This window comes from Carettochelys insculpta, chromosome 8 (genome assembly GCF_033958435.1).
Source record: "Carettochelys insculpta isolate YL-2023 chromosome 8, ASM3395843v1, whole genome shotgun sequence".
NCBI classification, from domain to species: Eukaryota; Metazoa; Chordata; order Testudines; family Carettochelyidae; genus Carettochelys; species Carettochelys insculpta.
The window spans coordinates 35,998,346-36,009,901 of record NC_134144.1 but is presented as its reverse complement, the minus strand read 5'-3'; the positions used below and the strand labels follow the sequence as shown (position 1 = coordinate 36,009,901).

The following is an 11,556-nucleotide window of genomic DNA, read 5'->3' as shown; positions in this document are numbered from 1 at the left end:
GGGATATAATGGTGAATAGACAAGCTCTTCAATGTGTGTCCAGCTTCAAGTACTTAGGTGCAATCGTGTCAGATGAGGGGTCCAGACCAGAAGTCCTCTCCAGAATAGCTCAAACAACAGCAGTGCTTGCAAAACTTAGACCCACCTGGAGGGACAAGAACATCAGTCTGAGATCGAAAGTAAGATTGATGCGCTTACTGGTCATCTCAGTGTTCTTGTACGCTTGCGAAACGTGGACCCTTACAGCAGAACTGCACAAAAAGATCCAAAGCATGGAGATGAGATGCTATAGGAGGCTTTTGGGCATCTCTTACATTGAGCATGTCACGAACGAAGAAGTACGACATAGGATCAGGCATGTCATAGGCCCACATGACGACCTGCTCACTGTGGTGCAGAAGCGCAAGCTCAGATGGTACGGCCATGTCATTAGATCATCAGGCCTTTCAAAGACCACCTTGCAAGGCACAGTACCTGGTGGTAGAAGGAAAGGCAGGCAAAAGAAGAGATGGGAAGATAACATCAAAGAGTGCACAAACCTGAATGTGAGCGAGTCACAGAGAGCTGCACAGGACAGGATGAGGTGGAGTGAGTTGATCAAGAAGTCATCTGCAGTGCCCCAATGACCCTCGAAAGGGGTTATGGGATAGAGATGAAATGGGATGATGTACTTGCAGACACAGCTTGTTAGTGAAACTTCACCCAACTTGGCCCTTGGCCTGAAGCAGTTAGTGTGTAACCACTGGTTTGTCACTTGCAGTTAGGGTCTTTGGTATCACCCCGCACAAACAGTGAAATGTCTGAAGCCCTTGTTAAAACTGCTGCTTTCTGAACTCCGTGATATGGGTGTCCCACCACGAGCAGACAGGAGGGTTACTAAAGCAGGGGTTGCTTGTGAGGACGTTGGAATGCAGTGTCTAGAGAGGTGGTGGATTCTCCACCCCTTGAGGTTTTTAAGTCCCGGCTGGGGGTTGATCCTGCTCGAAGCAGGGGGCTGGACTAGATGACCTCCTGAGGTCCCTTCCAGCGCAGGGATTCTGTGATTCTGTGACATGGAGCCACTGTCCCTGCTTCTGTCCACAGATAGGAACGGGGGCGGTATCTCCTCTCACTGTGAGCGGGAGAAGGCGGGAAGCTCTAAGGGCCAACAGGCCCATGTCCGCACTCCCATCTGTAAAAGGTCCAGTTGCGAAGACACGTTGGAAGCGTAACCAGAGGCGCACCGCACCCGCCACTTCCCACACCGCAGTGCCTGGCGGTGCCCGCCCTCAATATGCCGAGGTGGCCTCCTGAAACTACACTTCCCAGCATGCTGAGTGCCCCGCGGCCTTAGCGTCTACATTACTCGCTCCCAGAATGCATTGCTCTACTCCCGGGGAGCGGTATGGCCGCGTTACCTGCCGGAAGTATTAGCCCCGCCAGGCAGCAATGCATGCTGGGAATTGTAGTCTCGGCTGCAGTTTCTTGCTTAACGCTTTGGGAGGGCTGTTGGGTTTATTTCACGTTATTTAAGTGCATCGTTCAGGCCCTGATTTAAGCCCCGCTAGCTGGCGCCGGCACAGTCTCCTCCAGAGGTCCGGCACATTTGTGGTCTCTGTCAGAAAGTGAATTGTCCCTTCACCAGGGCCGTCGCGGAGCCAGCGCATGCGCATTCCAGCGGGAGCGGCTCTTCCGTCCTTCCGCATCCGCGCGCCGTAGGTTCGTGGCCAGCCTGACGTTGCCGCTGTCTTTGTGAAGAGGCGAAAGCGGAGCAGGGTGCGGCGCATCCGAGCGGCGGTTTACGCGGAGAGCGGCCCCCCGTCAGGTTAGCGCCGTCTCGACGTGGGCGGGCGAAGGGAGCGCTCTGCAACCTCCAAACCAGCCACAGCCGCGCCCCCGGTCTGTGCTAGCGGCCCCCCTTGCCCCTCCGGGGGCAGGAGCGACCACCGCCGGCAGTGGGGAGCAGAAGCCCAGGTTCCTCCCCTGGACCGTGCGGGCTGGGTGCTAGGAGATGATAGGCCGGGGCCGTGGGGGGCGCGAAGAGATGCCTTTGCCTCCGGCCGAGTTGCCGGGGTCCTCGGGAGGCGCTTGGTGCTTGTTGTTTGCGGCTGGGGCTCGAGCTCTGGCATCCCGGCGGCGCCGCCTTCCAGCCCCAACGGCCCCGGAGCGCGTCGCTGCAGTCACCTGTGGGTGACGGCATGACCCTATGCAGAAGCAGCAACAAGGTAGCCACTGAGCGAGGGCGCCCCCTCGAGCTTATCTCTGCTGTCACAGTGCCGGCCGGCGTCTCTGATGTACGCTGTGGTTGCTTGCGCCGGGTGCTCGTGTATCGCATGGGAAAGACATACCTAATTGTATCCATCTTTTCCTAGCAGCAACGAAGGGTCCTGTGGCACCTTATAGACTAACAGAAAAGTTTAGAGCATGAGCTTTCGTGAGCACAGACTCACTTCATCAGATGCCCATGCTCACGTTCTAAACTTTTCTGTTAGTCTATAAGGTGCCACAGGACCCTTCGTTGCTGCTACAGATCCAGACTAACACGGCTACCCCTCTGATACTTGACATCTTTTCCTAGTTATGGCAGTAGCGTCAGACTGGCTTCCTTTGCTTGGACTGCTACATGATACGTAATTTGTTTTGTGAACTTAGTACTAAACTTTCAATTTTTTCTATTGGAAGTAAATAAAACCGTGCGGTGATAGCGTTCATCCCTAAAGTAGATTTGACGATCTTAAAAACAAATCTATTGGCATTTTTTGTGTAAAATGTTGGGGGAAAAGTAAAAATCAAAATTCACACTGGATTAAATATGTGGCATGTCTGGATATTTTATGCACACAGATGTATGTGAAAGAGAAATAGCTTCACTTAATTGCTTGACAACTTTTGCTGATCGAGCAGTAGCCCTGTTAGTCTGTATCTTACCAAAACAAAAAAGATATCACGTAGCACTTTAAAGACAGACAAAATAATTTATTAGGTGATTGAGCTTTCATGGGGTAGACCCACTTCAGATTTGGAGATTGTCTGTATTATGTTTGTATGTAATAGATGTGAAGAAGTGGATCTGTGCCATGAAAGCTCATCACCTAATACATTATTTTGTTCGTCTTTGAAGTGCTACATGCCTGTTTGTTTGTTTGTTTGTTTGTTTGTTTTTTTTGTTTTGATACAACTTTTAGCTTGTCATCAAACATTGGCGCAAGAATGTAATTTCAAACACTTGAATAGTTCCACTGCTTGAGCTTAATGATAAGCATGTGTATCACTGTTAATTGGACTAGAGTTTTGAAGGTCATTCGCAGCTCTTGTTGTTCACTGTAGAGCTTCCTCTGTCATAATTCTAATTTAACTGGCAGCAGTGAATTTGATTTCTAATTCTTCCACCCAATGAACATACAGCTTTTTTGAGCTGTATTTTAGTTTTTGGTACCTTTGTTTTATCTACATAATCTCTCTACTTCTGCCAATCTGTTTAATTTGGGTAGTTTTGCTGTGTTCACAGTTGAACATATAATTGACAGTGCATTTCTGAATCCATCTTCATCCGCACCTTTCTTTTGAAACACTAAACACGACAGAAATGATTAAAAAAGCATTTTGTATCATTCAAATTGTATTCTTTTAATAAATTATATTTACTTTGCTTTTTAGTTCGAAATAAAGTTGGCCTCCCTAATGATTCAGAATTTAGATTTAATACAGCTGTGTGCTGCAGAATATGCTATTAAACTGAAACAAGTAAACATTTAAAATTAACTATAATACAGAGCATTTCATTATTTTTTGATATTCTCTTTCCTACTGTTTTATTCCTTGATCCTGAGTGTAGTTGACTCTGTTTGTATGCAGGAATCCGTTATAGATTAGAAAGACTAATTTTTGGCACCCAGCAGAATAATTTGAGTGAGTGAAGTCTGAAATATGGTGTGATGGTTGTTTGGGTGTCTCTTCACAAATTTTTCCAAGGCTTTGTTTTTAGTACACCCAATAAGTATAATTTATCAAACTGATTTTTAAAAAAAAAAAAGTCATGGAAATTCGCTATGTTAAAAATACTTCACTATCTGTATTATATTACTTTTTAATAATCACTTAATATTGATCAGGGTTTCAGCCATGTCTGACAAAAGTGAATTGAAGGCTGAGTTAGAGCGCAAAAAGCAACGCTTGGCGCAAATCAGGGAGGAGAAGAAAAGAAAGGAGGAAGAAAGAAAGAAAAAGGAGGTAAGAATTTAAATTTTATATTTAAAAAAATATTTTGTTACACCCTATAACTATTCTTGTACTTATTAATTTGCTTCATGTTACCTAGAGGTATTTTGTCAAGTAGAGTGGGAGTAGAACTTAAAGGTACAATTCTCTTTATTTTAAAGGGGACTAACACACCAGTTTTCAATAGAAATATTTCAATGATAGTATTTTTCTTCCTCATGCACTGTTAGAAATCTAAATATAATAGTATTGCACTAATGCATGAGAAACAGAAAATTCAAGTGATTGAATCAAATCTCTCTGTAGAAAGTAAACTGCATAAACTGTTTAAGAAAAAGGTTTTTTATTTTTACTAAATTATTGATACAGCTTTCAATGTGTCCCTCAGTATTGTATTTCTAATGACTTTGAGTGCAATTGGTGTCCTACTAGCCAACTCTAATCTTCAACCTGTGTTTTCAAGTCAGAACAATAATCCAGGTCATATCCATTTATTCTGCATATTATAAGATGCAATCAAGCACTTTATTTTCCTGATTATTAAGTGCACAGTTGGCAATTATGTTCTATAGCCTTCTGCTGCAAATTACTTGTGCACATTGGCGCAGGATCAGTAAAGCTCTTATGCATGTGCTTGAAAGTTTTGTGTGTAAACGCTTTGAACTGGGCCCTTCAGTCATGTCTTTTCTGCACAAATGTTGTGAGCTGGTACGAACCTTAAAATCTCTCATTACTGTACAGTGGGCAACTGCTAGAAGCATGATCATATGTAAAGAAAAGAGAGAAATATCTTGCAATATAATCCACAGTCCAGTGACTTCAGAAAAATGTATTGACAGTTCAAAAAATTCCTGGAAAGTGGACAGTGCAGATAACACATCACTGGTACACTGGAAGCATGTTTATAATATTTGGGAACTCCTTGATTTACCTTTACAAACATGATTGTGACAGAATGTCAATGACTGTACTCTAATTATGTGAGAGAAGTTTGTTGTATAGTGTGAGCAACTTGAATTTGAATCATATTCCTTCAATTAATAAGTAATAGACTTGTTTAAATTTAGTGAACATCAATTACTATAGACGTTCTTCAGTGACCAGTTCGAGGATAGTTCCTTTGATTTGTAGTCTGAGGTGATGTTATTGGGATCTGAGTGAGGTTTAATCCTAAATTTCACTTGGCCCAAACATAAATCATCTTCTTTTTTATTATTTTGAATAATATTCTGAAGTATTTGATTACTTGATTTTTTTTTTTTTTTTTTTGCTTTTGTGGACTATGGCAAGAAACAACTTACATTAAACTACACATTGCATCCATCAGTTGTGTTTGTGTGAAGGAGGAGGGTGTCACGCTTTTACCCTTATCTTTCATTTGTGAAATCTGAGATTGAGAAGAGAACTTAAGTAGCCCATGTACACAGTTACAGAGACATAGTTCTGCATATGTTCATGCCTGCTAGCACATAATCAATATAATGTCCTAATTAGTAAATGTTTATATATTCACGGTATCGGGCAGAGCATCCTGTCACACCACTGGCCAAGGTCCTGTCTTTCTCCTTGTCCCAAACTCTCAGTATTTTTCTTAACACTTACTGCCATTCTAGAGCATTGTTCTAATTTTTTATGCCCATGTGCAGGATGAATTTTGTTAGGTCACCAATACGGAGATGATGGGCAACACATCACCTCCATATTGGTGCACATAACAAAATTTATTCTGCATATGGACAGTCTCTGGTGTGGGTGGAACCAAGGGGTTTGGAGTATGAGAGGTGGCTCAGAGTTAAGGGAGGATGAGGGCTCAGTAGGGGATGTGGGTTCTGGGGTGGGTCTAGGGATGAGGTGTTTGGGCTGTAGGAGGGGATTCTAGGTTAGGGGAAGGGGTTGTAGAGTGCAGGGACGGGCTCAAGGCAGGAAGTTGGGGTGGGATCTGGACAGGAGTTAAGGTGGTGGAGGGGGCTCAAGGTTGAGGTGTGACGTCAGGAGCTAGGGTGGTGGACAGGGCTTGGGGCGGGTGCCGGTGATTGAAGTGTGGGGCACTTAGGGCAGGTCCCATTTGGTGGTGGAAGTGAAACAAGTGGCTCCATGCTGTCCAGGGTTCACCTATAGGCGTTGCCCTCTGCTGCTTACATTGGTTGCAGCGCTCAACCAGTAGGAGCTAGGGGCACACTGCTCCATTCAGGAGGAAAGTAGCTAGCGGCAACATGCGGAGCTACCTCTCCTGCCCCTGCCAGGAAGGGCTGGCCTAGAACATATTGGCTTTATGGGCTGCAGCCGTGGGGTAAGGGACCCCCCCCACCCTTCCCTGCTTAGTCCTAGTCCTTGAGCTGCAGCTCCTAAAGCCCCTTTCTTAATCCAGCCCTGCTTCTGAGGCCACAGGAGCACACTCTCCCCTGATCGTGGCAGCTACATTTGTGGCTGCACTGAGCTCCTGTGCTGGACTTATTAGGCAGCTGCAGAGTTGCACAGCTTAGCGGGAACCTTGTTCTAGAGATTTTTAGGGCCCTTCTCAATAAGAAGCATAGAAAGAACTCGTTAACTTTTCCTGCATAAAGGAGTTTGAGGATTGTTAGATCAGATTTTCCAAGCTCTACTCAAATTTATTTGCTAAACACAGTAAAGTGAATACTGAAAAATGCTTTCTCATACAAAACGTTTTATGTCAACTATATACTGCCTCACAAAGGTGTCTGTTCCTGAATTTTTTCAGACTGATCAGAAGAAAGAAGCTCTTCCTGTACAAGAAGAGTCTGACCTTGAAAAGAAAAGACGAGAAGCTGAAGCATTGCTTCAAAGCATGGGATTAACACCAGATTCTCCTATAGGTAAGAATAATACCAGTTAACTGTTTCATTGGTCATATTCTAAATGCAGAATGTAGCATTTGTATTAGAAGCAAATGCGTGACTTGGTAGTTCTTATCTATATGCGTCTTTTGTCTTTGGCACAATTTGTCCTTCATGCGTCGTCATATGCCATAAGCATCAATCCTAAATGAGACTCATCAGTGCACACAAATGCTTGATCTCCCTTCTTTTATGAACTATTGCTAGTAAAGTGTTTGAACTCTGCTCAGTATTTAAGACCATTTCTGAGAACTAGGCCTCAATTAAGTGTCTTTGGCACATGTTACATAAAATTGAGTAATATATGTCCAAAGTAAATTTCCTTCAGAACATAAACAAAGGTGAATTAAATACCATATTTTTGTTTTCCACCTATTTTTCCTGAACAAACTGGTATTTTGTCCTCTATCAACAAACAGGGTTTTGGCTAGCAATTGTCCACTTCTCCACAATTGCTGATCTTAATTATAATGCACCGTCAGGCAGAGTTTGTGCATTTGTTCCATTTCTATAACTTAACTCTCCACCCCGATCCTCAACACCTCAATAAATTTATGGATGTTGGATTGAGGTTCCCTTAACCATCATATGGGTCCAACAAATATTTCTAAGGAAAAACATTCAGGCTTGTGATCAGTTACTCATAAGTGGAATGTTCATTAGGGCAATCTCATCAGTCTCTTCCAGCACCACACAATGCAGTATCTTCCCTTTGTCACACAAACTTAAATATAACTTTGGGTTATTTTCTGATAGACATCTGTATTAGTCTTTCATTTCCCTGTTAAAACTCTTCCTTTGGCAATACACATTTAGTGTTAATTCAGATTGGTCTTTCCTAGCTTTTTAGTTATTTTTATCTTGTTCTCACAAACATGATTATTCTCAATTTTTATACATACTGCTTATGTTGTCAAACGCTATTAAAATAGTGTTAAAATCCATAACAGTCTTCTCTGAGACCAAAACTTGCCTTTGCTTTCAACAACGGGGGTAATATTAAGCTCAGATATAAGTTTTAACTGTCTAGGAAAATTTTACTTGTTTTAGCCTGACATCCTATCCTGTTGCTGGATAGGCTTGTTCATGAGGTGTGCCGGATTGTTCAGTCTTTGACTTGCCTTAGTCACATCTTTCTGAAAAAGAGTTGGACTGGGAAAGATACATGTACCTTTTAACTTCATCCTGCATCTGACACTTCTCTTGTCACTAGTTGTTGAGCATCCAAGTTATTCTTTTGATTTGGGCTATCTAAATTTTGTCATCCAAGTGTGAAGCAGTATGGTAGTTACTTTTCCTTTGTGGACATCTCTCTTCTCTGACTACCTTGTTGCATCTGCTCTAGTAACAGTCCCTCTATGTTTTGAAATGACTATGGGGATGCTATTAAAAACATTCCTGTTCCATAAGCTTGAACAGTGATTTACAATGACTCGTGAGGGTGGAATTCTCTCTCTTAAATCTGGCAATTATACTCCACAGGTGTTTGAGTATCTCTCTCTGTGCCTGCCATTTGGAATTCTGTTGCCTTTTAGTAGTAGGATATGTTACAAATTATTCATTCCTATCTGTTAGGGGTTTTTTGATGGACTAAAATTTTGGACATTTCTGTGCAGGAGAAATGAAGGCTAGGCACGTCTGCTGAATTAATATAAAGCGCTCCTTCAGAAATCCACAAGCACATGCTTAGTAGCTGTCTATTCAAGTTTGAAAATTGAGCTGGTATATCCCTCTAAAATGAATCTGCTGGTTTATAGTTTGTAGCTGTTCATGGGAAAATTATCTAAAATTCCATGGCCTAAAGAAATTGATAGTCTTCAATCAAGGATTCATTTGTCCTAGGAGTGGAATAGTAGCAGATGCTCCCTTTCAGTGGCTTCACACAGTAGTTTTGATCCAGCTCAAACTCAGGTTATGTTCAGTTTCTTCAGAGGAAATAGTTGTAGAAAACATGAACTGATAGTCTTTCTTTTCTGTTGATTTCCAGCAAAATGGCTTTCCTATATCAGATATTGCTTTAATGATATATGGGATTCCACTTTTAAGAACTGATCCTCTATTCCAGGATTTAATAAATACCATATTATCGCTGATATAAAAAGAGATAAGTACTTAATGAAACTCATAACTGCTTCAAAAATTCTTTAAAATTTTAAGTGCCTTTATTTGGCATGTCACCTAAGATAGATAAATTGTCACTGTCCCCATCGACTGGGAGATTTACTTCTTTGTAATGATGTGCTCCACAAGGGGGCATTGAAGTACCACAGACTTAACCTGGAAAATGATTTAGAAAGAATACACTCTTTGTATCAGTCATAAGAATCCCTTGAACAGATCTGTTTAAAAGTCCTCTGCTCTGCTCTTCCTACTAGCCCACTTATTAACTAGGAAAAGTACAATTTTTAGTCTAATAATGGAGCCTAAAGAGTATAGGTCTCAAACCTTTTCACTGCATGCTAATATTTGTAATATTGGTTATGAATAAAGTACTGTAGAAGAAGATTAAGTAAATCAGTGTTTTACCTGAAAATCCATTTGTTGGATACATCTGCCTACTACTAGTAAATGATAGGCTACAATGGCTATGTTTGCACTTGCCCCCTTCTTCAAAGAGTGCATGCTAATCAGGCTGATGGAAGATGACTAATGAAGTGCTACAGTGAATATGCAGCACTTCATTAGGCTAATTCTCCCCCTGCGGCAACTTTGAAGTGTCAAATTTTGAAGTGCTGGCATGCTGTGTGGCTGCGGGCACTTCAAAGTACCTTTTACTCTCCAAAATTTTGGGGAGTAAAGGCACTTCAAAGTAGCGTGGGCACTTTAACGTGCCCATGGCTACATGGTAGTAAAGGTACTTCGAAGTAGCATGGGCACTTCAGAGTGCCTGCAGCTACATGGCATGCCAGCACTTTGAACTTTGACACTTTGAAGATGTCGCGGGGGGAGAATTGCTGTATATGCATCACAACACTTCATTAGTAATCTCCCATCAGCCTTATTACCGATGTAGACGTAGACAATGAGTTGCCTTTTGATAAATCAGAATAAACCAGAGTAATTTTTTGTTAATTCCTTATGTTTTGCTTAATTTTTGTCTCTCACTTTTATTAAATATTTTAGATCTGGTTTTTCTGCAGGTGCATTGGAGAGTTCTAAATGTAATTTCTTCTGCAAGAAAAGAGTTTTTGGGGAGGGGCAAATTCAGTTTTTATAGACAGAAATAAGAATTATTTTCCAAAACCCTGAATTATTAGGTCTGCCATTTAGTTTGGTGTGAGAATCAGTTTCCTTAGCCTATACAAGTTCTTCTAGAGATAAATCAGTTAGCTATGCTGTGCATAGCTGTTTTAGAAAATTAAAATTTTATACGAATCTAAATAAACTGGAAGGCACAGAGTAGGTACTCGGTCTGCTGCTAGGTTTTTCTTTTCACCTGTGTAGTGCTTTCTCCCTTTTTAAAAATAAATCTAGTGCAAATAGGATTTAATCAAGATTCTTGTGTGGTTTTCTGATGAACAAGGGATTACTAAAAAGAAACACAACAGCTGACCAGAAGCTCTGCAAACAGGTCTGCCTGGCTGACTGGAAGCCCTGTCTGACAAAAGGGCTCCGGAGTGTCTACGGGGCTGTTCTGTCGACAGAAAACTGTCAAGAAAGGCATTATACCTGAACATGGAGAGGTATAACGCTGCCAACGGATGTGCCAAGTTTTGTTGACAAACTGTCGACAAAGCACATTTTGTGTGTATGTGTTCCACGGGTTTTTCCAACAAAAGCCCAGTTTTGCCAGAAAACTCTAGACATAACCATTGAGATAGCAATGATAGTCTCAGTCTCTCTCTCTCTTTAAAGGGAGCTTTCTGAACTTTTTACCTCCTTAAACTTGTTTCTTATGGGATCTTATCTGCCAGTTCTGAGTTTGTTCATGCCTGCTTTTTTGAAGTCCATTATCTTTATTCAGCTATTTTCCCTTACCTTTTCTTAGAATCATGAACTGTATCATTTGATCATTTTAACCCAAGCTGACTTCCACTTTCAAATTTTCCTTCATATTTGTCAAAATTAAATCTCAGTAGCTTCTTCCCTCTAGTCACTTGTGTCACTTTCTGTAATAAAGTGTCATTTCCATTATATTTCAAGAATTTGTCAGATAATCTGTATCCTGCTGTGTTATTTTCCAACAGCTGTCTGGGGAGTTCAAGATCCACATCGCCCACCATCAGATCCTGCGCTTTTTGGATGATTTTGTTTTGTTTTTTGTGTTAGAAGAGGTATGAGGCTTTTTTTTTTTTCTGGTTAGGTGCTTCATGATAGATTGCTACTCTGACATCTTTAATTTTTTTTAACCCCTTTTTTTTATTCAGAGACTTCCAGCAGGTCTGTCTTCCACTTCTATCTTAGGCTCAATGCAAATATATGCATGTCTCATGCACAAAGCAATTCCTCATCCCCTTTTACCTGACTGCTTCCTGAGCAAGCAGTATATTTCTGTATCAGTATT

The 11,556-nt window shown here is 41.7% G+C and overlaps 1 protein-coding gene across 1 annotated transcript in view; it reads left to right on the top strand.

Moving 5' to 3' along the window:
- Positions 1 to 1,668: 1,668 nt before the first annotated feature.
- DYNC1I2 (dynein cytoplasmic 1 intermediate chain 2) overlaps positions 1,669 to 11,556 on the top strand; it is a 47,293-nt gene continuing 37,405 nt past the window's right edge. Inside the window, exons 1-3 of the mRNA XM_075001078.1 lie at positions 1,669 to 1,804; positions 4,092 to 4,209; positions 6,917 to 7,031. Of these exons, the coding sequence (XP_074857179.1) occupies positions 4,102 to 4,209; positions 6,917 to 7,031 (223 nt within the window). The 5' untranslated portion in view covers positions 1,669 to 1,804; positions 4,092 to 4,101. The remainder of the gene's footprint in view (positions 1,805 to 4,091; positions 4,210 to 6,916; positions 7,032 to 11,556) is intronic.